The 28,000-nt window shown below is 44.0% G+C and overlaps 1 protein-coding gene across 3 annotated transcripts in view; it reads right to left on the minus strand.

The window, feature by feature from the left end:
* slc4a4a (solute carrier family 4 member 4a) overlaps window positions 1–28,000 on the minus strand; it is a 249,535-nt gene that overhangs the window by 9,815 nt on the left and 211,720 nt on the right. For 2 of the 3 annotated variants that reach the window (XM_071404436.1, XM_071404437.1), the window contains 9 exons: window positions 26,526–26,711; window positions 26,063–26,176; window positions 20,066–20,227; window positions 18,188–18,366; window positions 16,125–16,197; window positions 13,510–13,578; window positions 12,904–13,077; window positions 12,646–12,804; window positions 1,842–1,935 (listed from right to left, as the gene is read on the minus strand). In XM_071404436.1, coding sequence (XP_071260537.1) covers window positions 1,842–1,935; window positions 12,646–12,804; window positions 12,904–13,077; window positions 13,510–13,578; window positions 16,125–16,197; window positions 18,188–18,366; window positions 20,066–20,227; window positions 26,063–26,176; window positions 26,526–26,711 — 1,210 coding nt within the window. The remainder of the gene's footprint in view (window positions 1–1,841; window positions 1,936–12,645; window positions 12,805–12,903; window positions 13,078–13,509; window positions 13,579–16,124; window positions 16,198–18,187; window positions 18,367–20,065; window positions 20,228–26,062; window positions 26,177–26,525; window positions 26,712–28,000) is intronic. The other variant, XM_071404435.1, reaches the window with a different exon arrangement.

Raw genomic sequence — 28,000 nt, forward strand, 5'->3', positions numbered from 1 at the left:
GTTTTAAATTTGGCGCCCTGCAGTTTCACTGGCTGTTGACGAGGTGGGACGGTACCGTCCCACATACCCTAGTGAGGTTAACGAAATGTGTTTATTTGTTTATTAGGCTACTGTGCAGTCTACAATACATATTATAGTAAACATGAGAAAGTGCCTAATTCCTTACATAAGGGAGAGCAGGCCATGTCTGTACTACAGAATACGGGACACGCGGAAGGCAGGTGTTATTTTATAGTTGTGATGTCTTCACTATTATTCTACAATGCAGAAAAGAGTAAAAATAAAGAAAAATATCTATTGCGTGCCTCACAGTGTGTAGCTTGAGCCCCACCCTCTTCAACATACTGTATAAATCAATGAATTGGCAAGGGCACTAGAACAGTCTGCAGCACCTGGCCTCACCTGACTAGAAATCAAAGTAAAATGTCTACTGTTTGCTGATGATCTGGTGCTTCTGTCCCCAATCAAGAAGGGCCTTCTATGCCATCAAAAGGAACATATCATTCGACATTCCAATTGGGATCTGGCTAAAAATACTTGAATCAGTTATAGAACCCATTGCCCTTTATAGTTGGTGAGGTCTGCTCACCAACCAAGAATTCACAAAATTGGACAAACACCAAATGAAGGCATTCTGCAAAAATATCCCCGGTGTAAAACGTAAAACACGAAATAATGCATGAAGAGCAGAATTAGGCCGATACCCACTAATTATCAAAATCCAGAAAAGAGCCATTAAATTCTACAACCACCTAAAAGGAAGCAATTCCCAAACCTTCCATAACAGAGCCATCACCTACAGAGAGATGAACCTGGAGAAGAGTCCCCTAAGCAAGCTGTCCTGGAGCTCTGTTCACAAACACAAACAGGCCCCACAGAGCCCTAGGACAGCAACACAATTAGACCCAACCGAATCATTAGAAAACAAAAAGATAATTACTTGACGCATTGGAAAGAATTAACAAAAACAAACAGAGAGTACACAGTGGCAGAATACCTGACCACTATGACTGACCAAAAATTAAGGAAAGCTTTGACTATGTACAGACTCAGTGAGCATAGCCTTGCTATTGAGAAAGGCCGCCGTAGGCAGACCTGACTCTCAAGAGAAGACAGGCTATGTGCTCACTGCCCACAAAATGAGGTGGAAACTGAGCTGCACTTCCTAACCTCCTGCGAGATGTATGACCATATTAGAGACAAATATTTCCCTGAGATTAGAAAGACCCACAAATAATCTATTTTTGATGATCTCCCATATTTATTGGGTGAAATACCACAGTGTGCAATCCCAGCAGCAAGATTTGTGACCTGTTGCCACAAGAAAAGGGCAACCAGTGAAGAACAAACACCACTGTAATTACAACTCATATTTATGTTTATAGATTTTCTCTTTTGTACTTTAACTATTTACACATCATTACAACACTGTATATAGACATAATGACATTTGAAATGTCTTCATTCTTTTGGAACTTTTGTGTAATGTTTACTGTACATTTTTTATTGTATATTTCACTTTTGTTTATTATCTATTTCACTTGCTTTGACAATATATACACAAGTTTCCCATGCCAATAAAGCCCTTTAAATTTAAATTGAATTGAATTGAGAGAGTGGGTGAGAGAGAGTGAGAAAAAGAGAGGGAGATGGGAGACAACAGAGAGAGAGAGAGAGAGAGAGAGAGAGACTTAGAGTCATGCAGAGAGAATCAGGAAGTGACACCTCCCCCACTAAAAACTGAAGGCAGAGAGAGAGAAACTGCAGAGCAGAGTAGGAGTGAAAGAGGAAGAGGGGGTTCTTCCATCCGTCGGTCGGTCAGACAGGACAGCTCTACTCACTGTCGGATGCTTTATCACCTAAGAAAGGTTCCTGCTCCATCATGTCCATGGGGATCTTAATGCTGGGGACATTCTCAGTGTAGGGGAAGTCAGACTGTAGGGGACAGAGTAACATAGTCTAACTGTACATAGCAACAGATGATCTGACTGTATGGGCCATAGTAACATATAATCAGACTGTAGGGGACATAGCAACAGATAGTGACTGTAGGGAACAGAGTAACATAGTCTAACTGCACATAGCAACATATACTTTGACTGTACATAGCAACAGATACTCTGACTGTATGGGCCATAGTAACAGATGATCTGACTGTAGGGGACATAGCAACAGATGATCTGACTGTAGGGGACATAGCAACAGATACTCTGACTGTATGGGCCATAGTAACAGATGATCTGACTGTAGGGGACATAGCAACAGATGATCTGACTGTATGGGCCATAGTAACATATAATCAGACTGTAGGGGACATAGCAACAGATACTCTGACTGTAGGGGACATAGCAACAGATACTCTGACTGTAGGGGACATAGCAACAGATGATCTGACTGTATGGGCCATAGTAACATATAATCAGACTGTAGGGGACATAGCAACAGATACTCTGACTGTAGGGGACATAGCAACAGATACTCTGACTGTAGGGGACATAGCAACAGATACTCTGACTGTAGGGGACATAGCAACATATACTCTGACTGTAGGGGACATAGCAACAGATGATCTGACTGTATGGGCCATAGTAACATATAATCAGACTGTAGGGGACATAGCAACAGATACTCTGACTGTAGGGGACATAGCAACAGATACTCTGACTGTAGGGGACATAGCAACAGATACTCTGACTGTAGGGGACATAGCAACATATACTCTGACTGTAGGGGACATAGCAACAGATACTCTGACTGTAGGGGACATAGCAACAGATACTCTGACTGTAGGGGACATAGCAACAGATACTCTGACTGTAGGGGACATAGCAACAGATACTCTGACTGTAGGGGACATAGCAACAGATACTCTGACTGTAGGGGACATAGCAACAGATACTCTGACTGTAGGGGACATAGCAACAGATACTCTGACTGTAGGGGACATAGCAACAGATACTCTGACTGTAGTGGACATAGCAACAGATACTCTGACTGTAGGGGACATAGCAACAGATACTCTGACTGTAGGGGACATAGCAACAGATACTCTGACTGTAGGGGACATAGCAACAGATACTCTGACTGTAGGGGACATAGCAACAGATACTCTGACTGTAGGGGACATAGCAACAGATACTCTGACTGTAGGGGACATAGCAACAGATACTCTGACTGTAGGGGACATAGCAACAGATACTCTGACTGTAGGGGACATAGCAACAGATACTCTGACTGTAGGGGACATAGCAACAGATACTCTGACTGTAGGGGACATAGCAACAGATACTCTGACTGTAGTGGACATAGCAACAGATACTCTGACTGTAGGGGACATAGTAACAGATACTCTGACTGTAGGGGACATAGCAACAGATACTCTGACTGTAGGGGACATAGCAACAGATACTCTGACTGTAGGGGACATAGCAACAGATACTCTGACTGTAGGGGACATAGCAACAGATACTCTGACTGTAGGGGACATAGCAACAGATACTCTGACTGTAGGGGACATAGCAACAGATACTCTGACTGTAGGGGACATAGCAACAGATACTCTGACTGTAGGGGACATAGCAACAGATACTCTGACTGTAGGGGACATAGCAACAGATACTCTGACTGTAGGGGACATAGCAACATATACTCTGACTGTAGGGGACATAGCAACAGATACTCTGACTGTAGTGACATAGCAACATTCTCATTTTAGAGGTAGTCTGGCTCTAGAGGAAATAGCATTCAGGAGAGGACATTTAAAGACCTGCACGTCCATTTCCTGCTCGGGTGTGTTGTGAACAATCAGCAGACATGTGATTCTGTGTTTCCATTTCAATCTGACTGAATTCCAAGTGACAGTTCTGCTTGGCTGCTGCATTTCTCTGGTCCTGTGATAATACACTAACTGTGTTTCTCTGGTCCTGTGATGCTACAGTCTAACTGTGTTTCTCTGGTCCTGTGATAATACACTAACTGTGTTTCTCTGGTCCTGTGATGCTACAGTCTAACTGTGTTTCACTGGTCCTGTGATGAAACAGTCTAGCTGTGTTTCTCTGGTCCTGTGATGATACAGTCTGTGTTTCTCTGGTCCTGTGATGATAGTCTAACTGTGTTTCTCTGGTGCTGTGATGATACAGTCTAACTGTGTTTCTCTGGTGCTGTGATGCTACAGTCTAACTGTGTTTCTCTGGTGCTGTGATGCTACAGTCTAACTGTGTTTCTCTGGTGCTGTGATGCTACAGTCTAACTCAGCTGAACAACAGAACACAGTAAAACATAAGAGAAAAGGATTAGACCCAGGAGAAAGCTGACCATCTAGAACGGTGGTAGAACCTAACACTGATCTAGAATGTTGGTAGAATCTACCGTTGATCTATACTGAACAAAAATATAAAAACAACATGCAACATTTTCAAAGATTTTACTGAGTTACAGTTAATTTAAGGAAATCAGTCATTTGAGATGAATTCACTAGGTCCTAATCTACGGATTTCACGACTGACGGTTGGTCACAGAAGCCTTCTAAACGAGTTAGGGGCGTGGATCAGAAACACACGACACGTCTCCTTCACATAGAGTTGATCAGGTTGGTGATTGTGGCCTGTGGAATGTTGTCCCACTCCTCTTCAATGGCTGTGCAAAGTTGCTGGATATTGGTGGAAACTGGAACACGCTGTCATACAGAGCATCCCAAACTGCTCAATGGGTGACATGTTTGGTGAGTATGCAGGCCATGGAAAAACTGGGACATGTTCAGCTTCCAGGAATTTTATACAGATCCTTGCGACATTGGGCCGTGCATTATCATGCTGAAACATGAGGTGATGGCGGAGGATGAATGGCACGACAATGGGCCTCGTCACAGGATCTCGTCACAGTATCTCTGTGCATTCAAATTGCCATTGATAAAATGCAATTGTGTTCGTTGTCTGTAGCTTATGCCTTCCCATACCATAACCCCACCGCCACCATGGGGCACTCTGTTCACAACGTTGACATCAGCAAACCACTCGCCCACACAACGGCATACACGTTGTCTGCAGTTGTGAGGCCGTTTGGACATAGTGCCACATTTTCTAAAACAATGTTGGAGGCGGCTTATGGTAGAGAAATGAACATACAATTCTTCAACAGCTCTGGTGGACATTCCTGCAGTCAGCATGCCAATTGCATCAAAACTTGTGGCATTGTGTTTTGTGACAAAACTTCACATTTTAGAATGGCCTTTTATTGTCCCCTGCACAAGATGCACCTGTGTAATGATCATGCTGTTTAATCAGATTCTTGATATGCCACAACCTGTCAGGTGGATGGATTATCTTGGCAAAGGAGAAATGCTCACTAAGAGGGACGTTAACAAATGTGTGCGTAAAATGTCTGGGATCTTTTATTGCAGCTCATGAAACATAGGACCAACACTTTACATGTTAAGCTTATATTATTGTTCAGTGTGGAACATTGTTAGAACTTAAAGGGATAGTTCACCCAAATGAGAAAATGACACATTTGTTTCCTTACCATGTAAGCAGTCGATAGACAAGGTATGACAGCAATCCATGCTTTTGTTCAGTTCCCCTGGCACTGTTTCCACATGCTAACATTTTAGCATTTGTGACATGAATCCCATTCAAGTCATGGGACATATATACAAATAATCTGCTCATCATGTTCGAATCATCTATAAGCGACTTTGTTGACCTGTACAATCATGTCAGATGATTTGGACATGTGCGAAAAATGCTAATATCGGTCCCATGACATGAATGGGATTCATGCCAATGCTAAAACGTTAGCATGTGGAAACTAAACTAAATCATAGATTTCTGTCATACTTTGTCCATACACTGCTTACAGGGCAAAGACGCCATTTTGTAATTTGGGTGAACAATCCCATTCATGCTGATCTGGAACATTGGTAGAATCAAATGCTGATCTAGAATGTTAGTTGATTCTAAAGCGGATCGAGAATGTTAGTAGAATCTAATGCTGATCTAGAATGGTAGTAGAATCTAATGTTGATCTAGAATGGTAGTAGAATCTAATGTTGATCTAGAATGTTAGTAGAACATAATGCTGATCTAGAATGTTAGTAGAATTAAATGCTGATCTAGAATGGTAGTAGAATATAAAGCTGATCTAGAATGTTAGTAGAATCTAATGCTGATCTAGAATGGTAGTAGAATATAATGCTGATCTAGAATGGTAGTATAATCTAATGCTGATCTAGAATGGTAGTAGAATCTAATGTGGATCTAGAATGTTAGTAGAATCTAATGTGGATCTAGAATGGTAGTAGAATCTAATGCTGATCTAGAATGTTAGTAGAATTAAATGTGGATCTAGAATGTTAGTAGAATATAATGCTGATCTAGAATGTTAGTAGAATCTAATGCTGATCTAGAATGGTAGTAGAATTAAATGCTGATCTAGAATGTTAGTTGATTCTAAAGCTGATCTAGAATGTTAGTAGAATATAATTCTGATCTAGAATGGTAGTAGAATATAATGCTGATCTAGAATGGTAGTAGAATATAATGCTGATCTAGAATGGTAGTAGAATCTAATGTGGATCTAGAATGTTAGTAGAATTAAATGCTGATCTAGAATGTTAGTTGATTCTAAAGCTGATCTAGAATGTTAGTAGAATATAATGCTGATCTAGAATGGTAGTAGAATATAATGCTGATTTAGAATGGTAGTAGAATATAATGCTGATCTAGAATGTTAGTAGAATATAATGCTGATCTAGAATGGTAGTAGAATATAATGCTGATTTAGAATGGTAGTGGAATCTAATGCTGATCTAGAATGTTAGTAGAATATAATGCTGATCTAGAATGGTAGTAGAATATAATGCTGATTTAGAATGGTAGTAGAATATAATGCTGATCTAGAATGGTAGTAGAATTAAATGTTGATCTAGAATGTTAGTAGAATATAATGCTGATCTAGAATGGTCGTAGAATATAATGCTGATCTAGAATGTTAGTAGAATTAAATGTTGATCTAGAATGTTAGTAGAATTAAATGTGGATCTAGAATGTTAGTAGAATTAAATGTGGATCTAGAATGTTAGTTGATTCTAATGCTGATCTAGAATGTTAGTAGAATATAATGCTGATCTAGAATGTTAGTAGAATATAATGTTGATCTAGAATGTTAGTAGAATATAATGCTGATCTAGAATGGTAGTAGATCTATATTTATGATATAACATAGCTTTACTACTGCTCTTTAATTATTTGTAAAAACATTTTTACATAGTTTTTTCTCTTAAAACTACATTGTTGGTTAAGGGCTTGTAAGTAAGCATTTCACTGTAAGGTCTACTACACATGTTGTATTCGGCGCATGTGACAAATACAATTTGATTTAATTTAATCCCTGACTAAAACAACGATACAATCTAAAGCTGATCTAGAACAAAAATAGAGCCTAACCCTGAACAACAACAAAAATAGAGCCTAACCCTGAACAACAACAATAGAACCTAACCCTGATCTAGAACAATGATTATAACCTAACCCAGATATAGAACAATGATAGAACATAACCCTGATTTAGAACAATGATAGTATCTAAAGCTGATCTAGAACAATGATGGAATCTAACCCTGATCTACGACAATAATAGAACCAAACGCTGATTTGGAACAATGATAGCATCTAAAGCTGATGTAGAACAATGATAGAACCTAACCCTGATCTACAACAATGACAGAAACTAACCCTAATCTAGAACAATGATAGAACCTTATCCTGATTTAGAACAATGATAGAATCTAAAGCTGATATGCAACACTGATACAACATAACACTGATCTAGAACAATGATAGAAACTAAACCTGATTTAGAACAATGATGACATCTGAAGCTGATTTAGAACAATGATAGAAACTAACCCTAATCTAGAACAATGACTGAGTCTAATCCTGAGTTAGAACAATGATAGAATCTAAAGCTGATATGAAACAATGATACAACATAACACTGATCAAGAACAATAACAGTACCTAACTCTGATCTCCAACAATGATAGAACCTAACCCTGATCTAGAAACAATGATAGAACCTTATCCTGATTTAGAACAATGATAAAATCTAAAACTGATTACAACAATGATAGAACCTAACCTTAATCTAGAACAATGATTGAACCTAATCCTGATTTAAAAGAATGATAGAATCTAACCCAAATCCAGAAAAATGATTGACCTAACCCTGATCTCCAACAATGATATAAACTAACCATGATCTTGAACAACGATAGAACCTAATCCTGATTTAGAACAATGATAGAATCTAAAACTGATCTACAACAATGATAGAACCTAAATATAATCCAGAACAATGATTGAGCCTAATCCTGATTTAGAACATTGATAGAATATTAATCTGATCTGCAACAATGATAGAACCTAACCCTGATCTACAACAATGATAGAACCTAATCCTGATTTAGAAACATTATAGAATCTAAATCTGATTTATAACAATCATAGAATCTAAAGCTGATCTACAACAATGATAGAACCTAACCCTGATTTAGAACAACGATAGAACCTAACCCTGATTTAGAACAACGATATAACCTAACCCTGATTTAGAACAATGATAGAACCTAAACCTAATCTACAACACTGATAGAACCTGATCTTGATCTACAACAATGATTTAATCTAACCCTGATTTTGACCAACGATAGAACCTAACCCTGATTTAGAACAACTATAGAACCTAACCCTGATTTAGAACAATGATAGAAACTAACCCTGATTTAGAACAATTATAGAACCCAACCCTTATTTAGAACAATGATATAACCTAATCCTGGTTTAGAACAATGATAGAACCTAACCCTGGTTTAGAACAATGATACACCATAACACTGATCTAGAACAACGATGGAACCTAATCCTGATTTAGAACAATGATAGAATCTAAAGCTGATTACAACAATGAAAGATCTAACCCTGATCTAGAACAATGATTGAACCTAACCCTGATCTACAACAATGATAGAATCTAAGGCTGATCTACAACAATGATAGGACCTAACCCTGATCTACAACAATGATAGAACCTAACCCTGATCTACAACAATGATAGAACCTAACTGTCACACCCTGGCCTTTGTTATATATATTTTCTTGATTAGTTTAGTTAGGTCAGGGTGTGACATGGGGGATGTTTGTGTGTTTTGTCTAGTTTAGGGTGTGTGTATTGTTTAGGGGGTTTTGTAGTATGTATGGGGTTGTGTTCAGTGTAGGTGTTTAGAAAAGTCTATGGTTGCCTGATTTGGTTCTCAATCAGAGACAGCTGGTTATTGTTGTCTCTGATTGGGAGCCATATTTAAGGCAGCCATAGGCTTTAGGTGTTTGTGGGTAATTGTCTATGTGTAGTGTTTGTGTCAGCACTATTTTTCTATATAGCTTCATGGTCGTCTGTTTGTTATTTTGTTAGTTTGTGTATAGTGTTCGTTCGTGGTTTTCTCTCTTCTAATAAAATAAGCTGTATTTTTCACACGCTGCGCCTTGGTCCAATCTCTCACCGCAAGACGATCGTGACAGAATTACCCACCAACAAGGGATCAAGCAGCGTGTCAAGTGGCAACAGGAGCAAGGAATAAAGGATTCATGGACATGGGAGGAAATATTGGATGGTAAGGGACCTTGTGCACAACCGGGAGAATATCGCCTCCCTCGTGAAGAGCTGGAGGCAGCGAAAGCCGAGAGGATGAGGAGGCAGCACGGAGGCAAGGCTGGAAGCCCGCAAGTACAACCCAAACATTTCTTGGGGGGGGGGTTAAGAGGTCGTGGACCGAGGGCAGGTAGGAGACCTGCGCCCACTTCCCAGGCTAACCGTGGAGAGCGGGAGTACGGGCAGACACCGTGTTACGCAGTAGAGCGCACGGTGTCTCCTGTACGTGTTCATAGCCCGGTGCGGGTTATTCCACCTCCCCGCACTGGTAGGGCTAGATTGGGCATTGAGCCAGGTGCCATGAAGCCGGCTCAACGCGTCTGGTCTCCAGTGCGTCTCCTCGGGCCGGCATACATGGCACCAGCCTTACGCATGGTGTCCCCGGTTCGCCTACATAGCCCGGTGCGGGTTATTCCACCTCCCCGCACTGGTCGGGCGACGGGGAGCATTCAACCAGGTAAGGTTGGGCAGGCTCGGTGCTCAAGGGAGCCAGTACGCCTGCACGGTCCGGTATTTCCGGCGCCACCTCCTCGCCCCAGTCCAGTTCCACCAGTGCCTACACCACGCACCAGGCTTCCAGTGTGTCTCCAGAGCCCTGTTCCTCCTCCACGCACTCGCCCTATTGTGCATGTCTCCAGCCCGGTACCACCAATTCCGGCACCACGCACCAAGCCTCCTGTGCGTCTCCAGAGTCCTGTGCATCCTGTTGCTGCTCCCCGCACTAGCCCTGAGATGCGTGTCCCCAGCCCGGTACCACCAGTTCCGGCACCACGCACTAGGCCTAATGTGCGTCTCCAGGGTCCAGTATGCCCTGTTCCTTCTCCCCGCACTAGCCTTCAGGTGCGTGTCCCCAGCCCGGTACCACCAGTTCCGGCACCACGCACCAGGCCTACAGTGCGCCTCAGCCGGCCAGAGCTGCCCGTCTGCCAAGCATCGTCAGAGCTGCCCATCTGCCAAGCACCGTCTGAGTTGCCCGTCTGCCAAGCACCGTCTGAGCTGCCCGTCTGCCAAGCACCGTCTGAGCTGCCCGTCTGCCAAGCACCGTCTGAGCTGCCCGTCTGCCAAGCACCGTCTGAGCTGCCCGTCTGTCCCGAGCCGTCAGAGCCGCCCGTCTGTCCCGAGCCGTCAGAGCCGCCCGTCTGTCCCGAGCCGTCAGAGCCGCCCGTCTGTCCCGAGCCGTCAGAGCCGTCCGCCAGACGGGATCAGCCCGAGCCGTCCGCCAGACGGGATCAGCCCGAGCCGCCCGCCAGCCATGAGCAGCCAGAGTCGCCCGCCAGCCATGAGCAGCCAGAGTCGCCCGCCAGCCATGAGCAGCCAGAGTCGCCCGCCAGCCATGAGCAGCCAGAGTCGCCCGCCAGCCATGAGCAGCCAGAGTCGCCCGCCAGCCATGAGCAGCCAGAGTCGCCCGCCAGCCATGAGCAGCCAGAGTCGCCCGCCAGCCATGAGCAGCCAGAGTCGCCCGCCAGCCATGAGCAGCCAGAGTCGTCCGCCAGCCAGGATCCGCCAGAGCCGTCAGCCAGCCAGGATCCGCCAGAGCCGTCAGCCAGCCAGGATCCGCCAGAGCCGTCAGCCAGCCAGGATCCGCCAGAGCCGTCAGCCAGCCAGGATCCGACAGAGCCATCTGCCAGTCATGAGCTGCCCCTCAGTCCGGAGCTGCCCCTCAGTCCGGAGCTGCCCCTCAGTCCGGAGCTGCCCCTCAGTCCAGTGGCGCCCTCTGGGATGGTATTCAGTCCGGGACTCGCCGTTCCAGAGGCGCCACCAAAGCGGGTAGTGTCTATGGTGGAGGGGGGTCCACGTCCCGCACCCGAGCCGCCACCATAGGAAGGCCCACCCGGACCCTCCCCTTCTGTGTCAGGTTTTGCGGCCGGAGTCCGCACCTTTGGGGGGTGGTACTGTCACACCCTGGCCTTTGTTATATATATTTTCTTGATTAGTTTAGTTAGGTCAGGGTGTGACATGGGGGATGTTTGTGTGTTTTGTCTAGTTTAGGGTGTGTGTATTGTTTAGGGGGTTTTGTAGTATGTATGGGGTTGTGTTCAGTGTAGGTGTTTAGAAAAGTCTATGGTTGCCTGATTTGGTTCTCAATCAGAGACAGCTGGTTATTGTTGTCTCTGATTGGGAGCCATATTTAAGGCAGCCATAGGCTTTAGGTGTTTGTGGGTAATTGTCTATGTGTAGTGTTTGTGTCAGCACTATTTTTCTATATAGCTTCACGGTTGTCTGTTTGTTATTTTGTTAGTTTGTGTATAGTGTTCGTTCGTGGTTTTCTCTCTTCTAATAAAAGAAGATGTATTTTTCACACGCTGCGCCTTGGTCCAATCTCTCACCGCAAGACGATCGTGACATTAACCCTGATCTAGAACAATGATAGAATCTAAAGCTGATCTACAACAATGATAGGACCTAACCCTGATCTACAACAATGATAGAACCTAACCCTAATTTAGAACAATGATAGAATCTAAAGCTGATCTACAACAATGATAGGACCTAATTTTGGATTGCAACAATGATAGAATCTAAAGCTGATGATTTACAACAATGATACAACATAACACTGATCTAGAACAATAATAGAATCTAAAGCTGATCCAGAACAATGATTGAACCTAACCCTGATCTACAACAATCATAGAACCTAACCCTGATTTAGAACAACGATATAAACTAACCCAGATTTACAACAATGATAGAACCTAATACTGATCTAGAACAATGATAGAATCTAAAACTGATCTACAACAATGATAGAACCTAACCCTAATTTAGAACAATGATAGAATCTAAATCTGATCTACAACAATGATAGAATCTAACGCTGAACTTGAATGTTGGTAGAATGTAACACTTATCTATAATGTTGGTAGAACCTTTCACTGATTTAGAACATTGGTAGAATCTAACTGCTGATCTAGAACATTGTAAATGTTTTTAAACGCTCACATCCTCTATGTCACTGTCAATGCTCCTCATCTTCTTCTTCTGCTTAGCGTCCTCCTTCTTCTTCTTGTCCTTCTCAGGGATGACATCATCCAGGAAGCTCAGCTCGTGTTGAGAGAACATGTAGTCCATCGTCTTCCTCACCGCCACCAGGGCCAGGATCTGACACCACAGGAGACGTTAACACACACGCACGCACATAAACAGAACTACCAGAGGCCGGATCTGAAGCTAGCTGGTCATTACGATGAGGAGACTCACCATGACAGGGAAGATAATCGCGGCCACGGTGGACTTGAGGACCCAGAGCAGCGCCAGACACAGGATCTGGATGAAGGTAAACAGGTGGACCTTCCTCAGAGGAACATGGCGCAGGTACACAAGGTCAGGTTGGTGCTTAGCTGGCATCAGGAGCAGCTGGAGACGGTCCATGAACTAGAGAGAGAGAGAAAGATGGAGGGAAGGGTAGGGGGAGGAAGAGAGATGGAGGGGGAGGTGGGGGAAAGAGAGAAATAGAGGGTATGGGTGGAGAGAGAGAGATGAGAGAGAGATGGAGGGGAGGGGTGGAGAGAGAGTAATAGAGGGGATGGGTGGAGAGAGAGAGATGAGAGAGAGATGGAGGGGAGGGGTGGAGAGAGAGAGATGAGAGAGAGATGGAGGGGAGGGGTGGAGAGAGAGATGAAGGGGGAGGTGGGGGAGAGAGAGAGAAAGACACCCAAAGGCCTAGTCAGAAAGCTCCTATTACGTATTTTCAGTTTAGTCCATATTGTAAATCATTCTGTATAAGAGCCTCTGCTACATGTAACTAATCTAACTGTAAATGTGACATGCAGGCATTGGTTCCCTCAGGTCCTGATCAGCCAATACCTGTACTCCGTTAAGAGAGGCCACGCCCATGTAGAGGAACACGCCATACAGCACTGGCATGGGGATGAACTTGAAGACAAACAGAGTTTTTATTATTGTTTTACAGTCCACAGTGGTTAGTAGTCTACAGTACTGCCTATTGTCTACAGCCACCAGTCTACAGTCTACAGTAATCTAAAGTACATTCTACACTCTACACTAGTCTGCAGTACAGCATACAGTCTACAGTCTATGGTCTATAGTACAGCCTACAGTATTCTACAGTACACTATACTGTCTACATTCCATTGTCTACTGTAGTCTACAGTACATTTTACAGTCTGTGGTCTACAAAAGTATACAGTACAGCCACCAGTCTATAGTACATTCTACAGTCTAGTCTACAGTACATTCTACAGTCTACAGTACATTCTACATTCTACAGTCTACAGTACATTCTACAGCCTACAGTACATTCTACAGTCTAGTCTACAGTACATTCTACATTCTACAGTACATTCTACAATCTAAGGTCTACAGTACATTCTACAGTCTAGTCTACAGTACATTCTACATTATACAGTACATTCTACAATCTAAGGTCTACAGTACATTCTACAGTGTACAGTCTACAGTACATTCTACAGTCTACAGTACATTCTATAGTCTACAGTACATTCTACAGTCTACAGTACATTCTACAGTCTACAGTCTACAGCACATTATACAGTCTACAGTCTACAGTACATTCTACAGTCTAGTCTACAGTACATTCTACAGTCTACAGTACATTCTACAGTCTACAGTACATTCTACAGTCTACAGTACATTCTACAGCCTACAGTCTACAGTACATTCTACATTAGTCTACATTACAGTCTACAGTCTACAGTACTCAACAGTACAGCATACAGTCTCAAGTATATGGTCTATACTAGATTGAAATACAGCCTAGAGTATACAGGCAATAGTCTACAGTAGTCTACAGTACAGCCTAAACTCTACAGTAGTCTAGACTACAGCATACAGTCTACAGTCTACAGTATAGCCTACAGTCTACAGTCATCTAAAGTCTACAGTAGTCTACTGTACAGCCTACAGCCTACAGTAGTCTACAGTACAGCCTACAATCTAAAGTCTACAGTAGTCTACAGTACAGCCTACAATCTAAAGTCTACAGTAGTCTACTGTACAGCCTACAGCCTACAGTAGTCTACAGTACAGCCTACAATCTAAAGTCTACAGTAGTCTACAGTACAGCCTACAATCTAAAGTCTACAGTAGTCTACTGTACAGCCTACAGCCTACAGAAGTCTACAGTACAGCCTACAATCTAAAGTCTACAGTAGTCTACAGTACAGCCTACAATCTAAAGTCTACAGTAGTCTACTGTACAGCCTACAGCCTACAGTAGTCTACAGTACAGCCTACAATCTAAAGTCTACAGTAGTCTACTGTACAGCCTACAGCCTACAGTAGTCTACAGTACAGCCTACAATCTAAAGTCTACAGTAGTCTACAGTACAGCCTACAATCTAAAGTCTACAGTAGTCTAACGTCTACAGTATTCTACAGTAAATCTAAAGTAGACTACAGTACAGCCGACAGTAGTCAACAGTAGACTACAGTACAGCCTACAGTCTATAGTGGTCTACAGTACAGACTACAGTCTACATTCTATGGTCCAAAGTAGTTTACAGTACAGTCTACATTCTACAGTCTACAGTAGTCTAAAGTACAGCATACAGTGTACAGTCATCTACAGTACAACCCACAGTCTACAGTAGTCTGCAATACAGCCCACAGTCTACAGTATACAGTAGTCTACAGTACAGCCTACAGTCTACGGTCTACAGTAGTCTACATTACAGCCTACAGTCTACAGTAGTCTACAGTACAGCCTACAGTCTACGGTCTACAGTCGTCTACATTACAGCCCACAGTCTACAGTAGTCTACAGTACAGCCTACAGTCTACGGTCTACAGTCGTCTACATTACAGCCCACAGTCTACAGTAGTCTGCAATACAGCCCACAGCACACAGTCTACAGTAGTCTACAGTACAGCCTACAGTCTACGGTCTACAGTCGTCTACATTACAGCCTACAGTCTATAGTAGTCTACAGTACAGCCTACAGTCTATGGTCTACAGTCGTCTACATTATAGCCTACAGTCTACAGTAGTCTGCAATATAGCCCACAGCCCACAGTCTACAGTAGTCTACAGTACAGCCTACAGTCTACGGTCTACAGTCGTCTACATTACAGCCCACAGTCTACAGTAGTCTGCAATACAGCCCACAGCCCACAGTCTACAGTAGTCTACAGTACAGCCTACAGTCTACGGTCTACAGTCGTCTACATTACAGCCTACAGTCTACAGTAGTCTACAGTACAGCCTACAGTCTATGGTCTACAGTCGTCTACATTACAGCCTACAGTCTACAGTAGTCTACAGTACAGCCTACAGTCTATGGTCTACAGTCGTCTACATTACAGTCTACAGTCTACAGTAGTCTGCAATACAGCCCACAGCCCACAGTCTACAGTAGTCTACAGTACAGCCTACAGTCTACGGTCTACAGTCGTCTACATTACAGCCTACAGTCTACAGCGTCCAGTAGGTAGGTACATACCTTGAGGATGGGAGACATAAAGACAGACAGCCCCGTCAGAATGAACACACACATACCAGTGACTCTCTGCTCCCTAGGGAAAACATACACAAAGCTTGGTTATACAAACACACACACACACACCAGTGACTCTCTGCTCCCTAGGGAAAACATACACAAAGCTTGGTTACACACACACACACACACACACACACACACACACACCAGTGACTCTCTGCTCCCTAGGGAAAACATACACAAAGCTTGGTTACACACACACACACACACACACACACACACACACACACACACACACACACACACACACACACACACACACACACACACACACACACACACACACACACACACACACACACACACACACACACACACACACACACACACACACACACACACACACACACACACACACACACAGTAACCAATAGAGATTTCATCTATATTTTTCGTAGCTGTCGATTTACCACCCAAAAATACATGCCGGCACTAAGACCGCACTCAACGGTCTTAGGGCCATAAGGAGACAAGAAAATGCTCACCCAGAGGCCGCCTTAATGCAGGACAACTGAAATCCGTTTTACCTCATTTCTACCTGCATGTCACCTTTGTAGCTAGAGGGGAAAAAACACTAGACCACCTTTCCACACACAGAGACGCATACAAACCTCTCCCTCGCACTCCATCTGGCAAATCAAGCATACCACCTTAGTCCCTGTGCACAAGAACACCAAAGTAACCTGTCTTAATGACTACTGCCCGTAGCACTCACATCTGTAGACATGAAATGCATTGATAGGCTGGTCATGGCTCACATCAACACCATCGTCCCAGACAGCCTGGACCCACTCCAATCCCCATACCACCCCTAGAGATCCACAGATGATGCAAACTCTACTGCACGCCACATTGCTGTCACCCACCTGGACAAAAGGACAATCTGTGTGATAACGTTGTTCATTGACTACAGCTCAGCATTTAACACCCTAGTGCCCTCCAAACTCATCTCTAAGCTAAGGACCCTGGGATTAAACACCTACCTCTGTAACTGGATCCTAGACTTCCTGATGGGCCGGCCCCAGGTGGTGAGGGTAGGTAACAACATATCCTCCATGCTGACCCCCCACCCCTGCTTAGTCCCCTCCTGTATTCCCTGTTCACCCACGACTGCTTGGCAGCGCACGATTCCAACACCATCATTAAGTTTTGCAGACGACAGGGAGAAGGTCAGAGACCTGGCAGTGTGGTGCCAGGATAACAACCTCTCCCTTAACGTCAGCAAGCTAAAGGAGTTGATCGTAGACTACAGGAAAAAGGATGGCCAAGCACGCCCCAATCCACATCGATGGGCTGTAGTGGTGCAGAGCTTCAAGTTCCTCTGTGTCCACATCACTAAGGAACTATCATAGTCCAAAAACACCAACACAGTCATGAAGAGGGCACAACAATGCCCCTTCCCCCTCAGGAGGATGTAAAGACTTGGCGTCTACAGCTGCACCATTCAGAGCATCTTGACCAGTTGCGTCACCGCCTGGTATGGCACCTGCTCGGCATCCGACCGTAAGGCGCTACAGAGGATGGTGCGCACGGCCCAGTACATCACTGGGCCAAGCTTCCTTACATCCAGGACCTATATACTGGGCAGTGTCAGAGGAAGGCCCTAAAGTCTCTCAAAGACTAGAGCCACCTAAGTCATAGACTGTTCTTTCTGCTACCGCAAACCAAGAGGTACCGAAGCACTACGTCTGCAACCAACAGGACCCTGAACAGCTTCTACCCCCAAGGATGATAAATAGTTAACCAATAGCTACCTGGAATATCTGCATTGACACTTTATGCACTAACTATTTGAATTAACACTGCTGTTACCGTTTATTATCTGTCCTGTTGTCTAGTCACTTTACACCTACCTATATGTACATATCTACCTCAAGTACCTAGTACCGTTGCACATTGACACAGTACTAGTCTACACCTGTTGTATACGACTCGTGTGACAAATCAAAATTGATTTGATATAGTAAATGCTATGAGGTGGAGATCTTATGCGTCATCATGCTCACCTCACTCCCAGGAACTTGGGCATTTCTCCAGGGGCGGATGTCTCTGTCTCCATCTTCAGACTGTCTATGTGAGCGATTGAGATGACCGTTGCCGCCACGTACCATGGCAACCCCATGAAGGAACACACAATCATCAGAACCGCAACCCAGAACAGGTCCAGGTGGTAGCCGGCGCCTTTCTGTTAGAGGACAGCAGACGTTAAAAAACACACAGAGGCCCTGTGATGTCCTACCTTCAGACTATTGAGACCCTGTCCTACCTTCAGACTACTGAGACCCTGTCCTGTCCTACCTTCAGACTACTGAGACCCTGTCCTGTCCTACCTTCAGACTACTGAGACCCTGTCCTGTCCTACCTTCAGACTACTGAGACCCTGTCCTACCTTCAGACTACTGAGACCCTGTCCTGTCCTACCTTCAGACTATTGAGACCCTGTCCTACCTTCAGACTATTGAGACCCTGTCCTGTCCTACCTTCAGACTATTGAGACCCTGTCCTGTCCTACCTTCAGACTGTTGAGACCCTGTCCTGTCCTACCTTCAGACTACTGAGACCCTGTCCTACCTTCAGACTACCGAGACCCTGTCCTACCTTCAGACTATTGAGACCCTGTCCTACCTTCAGACTACTGAGACCCTGTCCTACCTTCAGACTACTGAGACCCTGCCCTACCTTCAGACTATTGAGACCCTGTCCTGTCCTACCTTCAGACTGTTGAGACCCTGTCCTGTCCTACCTTCAGACTGTTGAGACCCTGTCCTGTCCTACCTTCAGACTGTTGAGACCCTGTCCTGTCCTACCTTCAGACTATTGAGACCCTGTCCTGTCCTACCTTCAGACTACTGAGACCCTGTCCTACCTTCAGACTACTGAGAACCTGTCCTGTCCTACCTTCAGACTACTGAGACCCTGTCCTGTCCTACCTTCAGACTACTGAGACCCTGTCCTGTCCTACCTTCAGACTATTGAGACCCTGTCCTGTCCTACCTTCAGACTACTGAGACCCTGTCCTACCTTCAGACTACTGAGAACCTGTCCTGTCCTACCTTCAGACTACTGAGACCCTGTCCTGTCCTACCTTCAGACTACTGAGACCCTGTCCTGTCCTACCTTCAGACTACTGAGACCCTGTCCTGTCCTACCTTCAGACTACTGAGACCTTGTCCTGTCCTACCTTCAGACTATTGAGACCCTGTCCTGTCCTACCTTCAGACTACTGAGACCCTGTCCTACCTTCAGACTATTGAGACCCTGTCCTACCTTCAGACTACTGAGACCCTGTCCTGTCCTACCTTCAGACTACTGAGACCCTGTCCTACCTTCAGACTATTGAGACCCTGTTCTACCTTCAGACTACTGAGACCCTGTCCTGTCCTACCTTCAGACTACTGAGACCCTGTCCTGTCCTACCTTCAGACTACTGAGACCCTGTCCTACCTTCAGACTATTGAGAACCTGTCCTGTCCTACCTTCAGACTATTGAGACCCTGTCCTGTCCTACCTTCAGACTACTGAGATCCTGTCCTACCTTCAGACTACTGAGACCCTGTCCTACCTTCAGACTATTGAGACCCTGTCCTACCTTCAGACTACTGAGACCCTGTCCTGTCCTACCTTCAGACTATTGAGACCCTGTCCTGTCCTACCTTCAGACTACTGAGACCCTGTCCTACCTTCAGACTATTGAGACCCTGTCCTACCTTCAGACTATTGAGACCCTGTCCTGTTCTACCTTCAGACTATTGAGACCCTGTCCTACCTTCAGACTATTGAGACCCTGTCCTACCTTCAGACTACTGAAAACCTGCCCTGTCCTACTTTCAGACAATTGAGATCCTGTCCTTCCTTCAGACTACTGAAAACCTGCCCTGTCCAACCTTCAGCATGTGCTCCTTCCTGTTGACGATGACAGCGGTGATCTGCTGGTCCATGAAGAGTAGGATGGTGACCAGCAGGGCAGGCAGTGCTGACACCACGTACACCCACCAAGGATTGCCTCCGAACGGGGGAACAAACCAGCCACGGTTGGGGCTCGTTGGCTGGAGGGGGAGGAACAGAGAGCAGGGCTTTCAAAAACACACATCGACAAGTAACAACACACAGACAAGTAACAACACACATAGTCAAGTAATATAACACAGACAAGTGATAACACACAGTCAAGTAATATAACACAGACAAGTGATAACACACAGACAAGTAATAACACACAGACAAGTAATAACACACAGACAAGTAATAACACACAGACAAGTAATAACACACAGACAAGTGATAACACACAGACAAGTAATAACACATAGTCAAGTAATATAACACAGACAAGTGATAACACACAGACAAGTAATAACACACAGACAAGTAATAACACACAGACAAGTAATAACACACAGACAAGTAATAACACACAGACAAGTAATAACACACAGACAAGTAATAACACACAGACAAGTAATAACACACAGACAAGTAATAACACACAGACAAGTAATAACACACAGACAAGTAATAACACAGACAAGTAATAACACAGACAAGTAATAACACACAGACAAGTAATAACACACAGACAAGTAATAACACACAGACAAGTAATAACACATAGACAAGTAATAACACACAGACAAGTAATAACACACAGACAAGTAATAACACATAGACAAGTAATAACACATAGACAAGTAATAACACAGACAAGTAATAACACATAGACAAGTAATAACACACAAACAAGTAATAACACACAGACAAGTAATAACACACAGACAAGTAATAACACAGACAAGTAATAACACACAGACAAGTAATAACACACAGACAAGTAATATAACACAGACAAGTAATATAACACAGACAAGTAATAACACACAGACAAGTAATAACACACAGACAAGTAATAACACACAGACAAGTAATAACACACAGACAAGTAATAACACACAGACAAGTAATAACACACAGACAAGTAATAACACACAGACAAGTAATAACACACAGACAAGTGATAACACACAGACAAGTAATAACACACAGACAAGTGATAACACACAGACAAGTAAGAAGTCGAGTCACTCCAGGTGTCCTGTTTGATTGAAGCGCATGTCGAGAAGGCATGCTACATTTGGTTTTAATGCTGTATTGAACACAGATCATCCCGTCTTCAATTTTATCGATTATTAACGTTAAAAAATACCTAAAGTTGTATTACAAAGTAGTTTGATATTTTTTGGCAAAGTTTACAGGTAACCTTTGAGATATTTTGTCGTCACGTTTGAGCAAGTTGGAACCTGTGTTTTTCTGGATCAAACGCGCCAAATAAATGGACATTTTGGATATATATCGACGGAATTAATCGAACAAAAGGACCATTTGTGATGTTTATGGGACATATTGGAGTGCCAACAACAGAAGCTCGTCAAAGGTAAGGCATGAATTATATTTGTATTTCTGTGTTTTGTGTCGCGTCTGCAGGCTTGAAATATGCTTCTCTCTTTGTTTACAATGTTGCTATACTCAGATAATAGTATCGTATGCTTTCACCGAAAAGCCTATTTGAATTCTGACATGTTGGCTGGATTCACAACCAGTTTAGCTTTAATTTGGTATCTTTCATCTGTTATTTAATGAAAGTTTGATTTTATAGTAATTTTCATAGTAATTATTTTGAATTTGGTGCTCTGCATTTTCTCAGGCTTTTTGCCAGGTGAGACAGTAGCGTTCCGCCTAAACTCAGATTTTGGATATAAATATGAACTTTACCGAACAAAAATACATGTATTGTGTAAGATGGAGTCCTATGAGTGTCATCTGATGAAGATCATCAAAGGTTAGTGATTAATATTATCTCTATTTCCGCTTTTTGTTATTTCTCTCTCTAGCTGAAAAAATGGCTGTCTTTTTCTGTGACATGGCTCATACCTAAAATAATCGTTTGGTGTGCTTTCGTCGTAAACCCTTTTTTAAATCGGACACTTTGGCTGGATTTACAACAAGTGTAGCTTTAATATGGTGTAAAATACTTGTATGTTTGAGGAATAAAAATTATGGGATTTCTGTTTTGAATTTGGCGCCCTGCAGTTTCACTGGCTGTTGACGAGGTGGGACGCTACCGTCCCACAAACCCTAGAGAAGTTAAGAGCCCGTAAAAAGGCAGTCATCTCCTCCGCCGCCTTTTATTCATTTTTGCCCATTGTGATGTTACAACCTTGTTTTTATTGATTAAATAGTTTTTTCCCCCTCATCAATGTTCACACAATATCCCATAATGACGGGGCAAAAACATATCACATTTACATAAATATTCAGACACTTTACTCAGTACTTTGTTGAAGCACCTTTGGCAGCAATTACATGTTTGAGTCTTCTTGGGTATGACCCCAAAAGCTTGGCATATCTGTATTTGGGGAGTTTCTCACATTGTTCCCTGCAGATCCTTTCAAGCTCTGTCAGATAGGATGGGGAGCGTCAATGCACAGCTATTTTCAGGTGTCTCCAGAGATGTTTGATCGGGTTCAAGTCAGGGATCTGGCTGGACCACTCAAGGATATTCAGAGACTTGTCCCGAAGCCACTCCTGCGTTGTCTAGACTGTGTGCTTCGGGTATTCAGAGATAAATATCTTCCGAGTTCGTACTGCTAGGTGACCTAAAGTGGGATATGCTTAACAACCCGGCAGTCCTACCATCTAAACTAGATGCCCTCAATCTCACACAAATTAAGGAAGGAACCCACCAGGTACAACTCTAAACTTGCCCTCCAAATACAGCTCTGCTGTTTTCAATCAGGATCTCACCGATCACTGCCTCATTGCCTGCATCCGCTATTGGTCCGCGGTCAAACGACCACCCCTCATCACTGTCAAACGCTCCCGAAAACACTTCTGCGAGCAGGCCTTTCTAATTGACCTGGCCCAGGTATCCTGGAAGGATATATACCTCATTCCGTCAGTCGAGGATGCCTGGTCGTTCTTTAAAATAAATTTCCTCACCATCCTAAATAAGCATGCCCCTTTCAAAAAATGTAGAACTAAGAACAGATTTAGTCTTTGGTTCACTCCAGACCTGACTGCCCTCGACCAGCACAAAAACATCCTGTGGTGTACTGCACTAGCATCGAATAGTCCCAGCGATATCCAACTTTTCAGGGAAGTCAGGAACCAATACATGCAGTCAGTCAGGAAAGCAAAGGCTAGCTTTTTCAAACAGAAATTTGCATCCTGTAGCTCTAACTCCAAAACGTTTTAGGACACTGTGAAGTCCATGGAGAATAAGAGCACCTCCTCCCAACTGCACACTGCACTGAGGCTAGGAAACACTGTCACCACCGATAAATCCACTCTGTCTGCCGTATTCTCTCACTTTGCTCTTGTTTCCTTATTAGGATGTCGGTGGGCGGAGCCGGGAGGGTCGTCAGCGACATGGGAAACACCTGGGCCCAGCATAAATAGACCTCTTCCACATTCATTTGGGGACTCTCTCCATGCAGACACACTATTGTTTATTTGTATATAGGTTACCTTAGTTAATAAATATATTTTGTCATTCCTTTTCTCCACGTTGTCTCCCTTCTTGTTACGGGCTTCGAGACCGTTCGTGACACTCCCATCTGCCCACTGCACTGAGGCTAGGTAACACCGTCACCACCGATAAATCCAAGATATTCGAGAATTTCAATAAGCATTTCTCTACAGCTGGCCATGCTTCCTCCTGGTTACCCCAAACCCGGCCAACAGCTCCGCACCCTCCACAGCTACTTGCCCAAGCCTCCCCAGCTTCTCCTTCACCCAAATCCAGAAAGCAGATGTTCTGAAAGAGCTGCACAACCTGTACCCGTACAAATCAGCTGGGCTAGACAATCTGGACCCTCTCATTCTATAATGATCCGCCGCAAATGTTGCAACCCCTATTACCAGTCTGTTCAACTGGTAATGAGGGGTGACACTCTAGACCCAAACTGTTATAGACCTATATCCATCCTGCCCTGCCTCTCTCCAAGGTCTTCGAAAGCCAAGTTAATAAACAGATCACTGACCATTTCGAATCCCACCGTACCTTCTCCGCTGTGCAATCCGGTTTCCGAGCTGGTCACGGGTGCACCTCAGCCACGCTCAAGGTACTAAATGATGTCATAACCACCATCGATAAAAGACAGTACTGTGCAGCCGTCTTCATCAACCTGGCCAAGGCTTTCGACTCTGTCAATCACCACATTCTTATCGGCAGAGTCAACAGCCTTGGTTTCTCAAATGATTGCCACGCCTGGTTCACCAACTATTTCTCAGACAGATTTCAGTGTGTCAAATCGGTGGGCCTGTTGTCCGGACCTCTGGCAGTCTATGGGGGTACCACAGGGTTCAATTCTAGGGCCAACTCTTTTCTCTGTATATATCAACGATGTTGCTCTTGCTGTGGGTGATTCCATGATCCACCTCTACACAGACAACACCATTCTGTATACATCTGGCCCTTCTTTTGGACACTTAACTTCTTATGGGCAGGTGGGATGGTAGCGTCCCACCTGGCCAACATCCGGTGAAATTGCAGAGTGCGAAATTCAAACTACAGTATAATAAATATTTAACTTTCGTAAAATCACAAGTGTAATACATCAAAATAAAGCTTAACTTCTTGTTAATCCGGTGTCAGATTTCAAAAAGGCTTTACGGCGAAAACAAACCATGCGATTATCTGAGGACGATTATTTATTGTGTTATCGAGTGTACGCTTGTTTATTCCATGTGTAACTCTGTTGTTTGTGTCGAACTGCTTTGCTTTATCTTGGCCAGGTTGCAGTTGTAAATGAGAACTTGTTCTCAACTAGCCTACCTGGTTAAATAAAGGTTAAATAAAATAAAAAGGTTGGAAGGTTAACATTCGTCCCCAGTTTGAGGTCCTGAGCGCTCTGGAGCAGGTTTTCATCAAGGATCTCTCTGTACTTTGCTCCTTTCATCTTTCCCACGATCCTGACTAGTCTCCCAGTCCCTGCCACTGAAAATAATCCCCACAGCATGATGCTGCCACCACCATTTTTCACCGTAGGGATGGTGCCAGTATTCCTCTAGACGTGACGCTTGGCATTCAGGCCAAAGAGTTCAATCTTGGTTTCATCAGACCAGAAAATCTCGTTACTCATGATCTGAGAGTCTTTAGGTGCCTTTTGGCAAACTCAAAGCGGGCTGTCATGTGCCATTTACTAAGTGGCCTCCATCTGGTCACTCTACCATGAAGGCCTGATCGGTGGAGTGCTGCAGAGATGGCTGTCCTTCTGGAAGATTCTCCCATCTCCACAGAGGAACTCTGGAGGTCTGTCAGAGTGACTATCGGGTTCTTGGTCAACTCCCTGACCAAGGCCCTTCTCCCCCAATTGCTCAGTTTTGCCAGGCAGCCAGCTCTAGGAAGAGTCTTGGTGGTTCCAAACTTCTCCATTTAAGAAATATGGAGGGCAGTGTGTTCTTGGGGACCTTCGATGCTTCAATCCCCAGATCTGTGCCTCGACACAATTCTGTCTCGTAGCTCTACGGACAATTCCTTCGACATCATGGCTTGGTTTTTTCTCTGACGTGCACTATCAACTGTGGGACCTTATATAGACAGGTGTGTGCCTTTCCAAATAATGTCCAATCAATTGAATTTACCACAGGTGGACTCCAATCAGGTAACAACACAAAGACAAGTAACACACATTGACAGGTAACAACACGCCGCAACAGGTAACAACACACAGCAACAAGTAAAAACATACACATGTATATATACTGTATGTTTACCCAGACACACACACAAACACCATGCAATATTAGAAATTGTATCTAACGTACATTTAAAACAAATATGTGGCATATGAGTAATGTAGATATGCATCTGAAATTAGCCGTACCTTGAACTCAGTTGGGACTATGAGCTTGGGAGTGTTCACTCCTACTAGCATGTCCACACCGCAGAAGATCAGGATGGCCAAAATAATGGCAAAGTCACTGATTAGTTTCCTCACCTACACAGAGAGAAACACACATGTAACCAAGCACAGATTATGGTTACAAACATTACCTACACAGAGATATACATGTACAATGACATTCACAATATCAGGGGTAGGTGTGTACAGTAGGGGTAGGGTTAAGTGTGTACAGTAGGGGTAGGGGTAGGGGTGTACAGTAGGGTTAGGGGTAGGTGTGTGCAATAGAGTTAGGGGTAGGTGTGTGCAATAGGGTTAGGGGTAGGTGTGTACAGTAGGGTTAGGGGTAGGGGTGTACAGTAGGGTTAGGGTAAGGTGTGTACAGTAGGGGTAGGGTTAGGTGTGTACAATAGGGTTAGGGTTAGGTTAAGGGTTAAGTACTGACCCATGTAGGGAAGAAAGGACTGGTCTTGAACTTCTTCAGCATCATGGAGGTAGTGTAGGTTCCCAGGAAAAGGATGAAGGAGATCAGAGTGATGTCAGGAACATATTTACATGCCTTCCCCACCAGCTCTCCTCCATACTTCAGACAATCCTTCTTAGACAGGGACGACCACGTGGCATTCAGAGGCTGCGGACACACAAACAGGGATTCAGAGAATGCAGAGACAAAACAATATGACTTAGAGGCTGTAGAGACAAAACTATTCAGAGAATGGAGAGACAAAACAATATGACTTAGAGGCTGTAGAGACAAAACTATTCAGAGGATGTAGAGACAAAACAATATGACTTAGAGGCTGAAAAGACAAAACTATTCAGAGAATGCAGAGACAAAACAATATGACTTAGAGGCTGAAAAGACAAAACTATTTGAGAGTATGTAGAGACAAGACAATATGACCTAGAAGATGTAGAGATAAAACAATATATCTTACAGTTTGTAGAGGCAAAACAATATGAGACTATATGACTTAGAGGCTATAAAGACATAACTACAGTGGGGAGAACAAGTATTTGATACACTGCCGATTTTGCAGGTTTTCCTACTTACAAAGCATGTAGAGGTCTGTAATTTTTATCATAGGTACACTTCAACTGTGAGAGACGGAATCTAAAACAAAAATCCAGAAAATCACATTGTATGATTTTTAAGTAATTAATTAGCATTTTATTGCATGACATAAGTATTTGATACATCAGAAAAGCAGAACTTAATATTTGGTACAGAAACCTTTGTTTGCAATTACAGAGATCATACGTTTCCTGTAGTTCTTGACCAGGTTTGTACACACTGCAGCAGGGATTTTGGCCCACTCCTCCTCCATACAGACCTTCTCCAGATCCTTCAGGTTTCGGGGCTGTCGCTGGGCAATACGGACTTTCAGCTCCCTCCAAAGATTTTCTATTGGGTTCAGGTTTGGAGACTGGCTAGGCCACTCCAGGACCTTGAGATGCTTCTTACGGAGCCACTCCTTAGTTGCCCTGGCTGTGTGTTTCGGGTCGTTGTCATGCTGGAAGACCCAGCCATGACCCATCTTCAATGCTCTTACTTAGGGAAGGAGGTTGTTGGCCAAGATCTCGCGATACATGGCCCCATCCATCCTCCCCTCAATACGATGCAGTCGTCCTGTCCCCTTTGCAGAAAAGCATCCCCAAAGAATGATGTTTCCACCTCCATGCTTCACGGTTGGGATGGTGTTCTTGGGGTTGTACTCATCCTTCTTCTTCCTCCAAACACGGCGAGTGGAGTTTAGACCAAAAAGCTCTATTTTTGTCTCATCAGACCACATGACCTTCTCCCATTCCTCCTCTGGATAATCCAGATGGTCATTGGCAAACTTCAGACGGTCCTGGACACGCGCTGGCTTGAGCAGAGGGACCTTGCGTGCACTGCAGGATTTTAATCCATGACGGCGT

Source organism: Salvelinus alpinus, chromosome 5 (genome assembly GCF_045679555.1).
Source record: "Salvelinus alpinus chromosome 5, SLU_Salpinus.1, whole genome shotgun sequence".
NCBI lineage: Eukaryota > Metazoa > Chordata > Actinopteri > Salmoniformes > Salmonidae > Salvelinus > Salvelinus alpinus.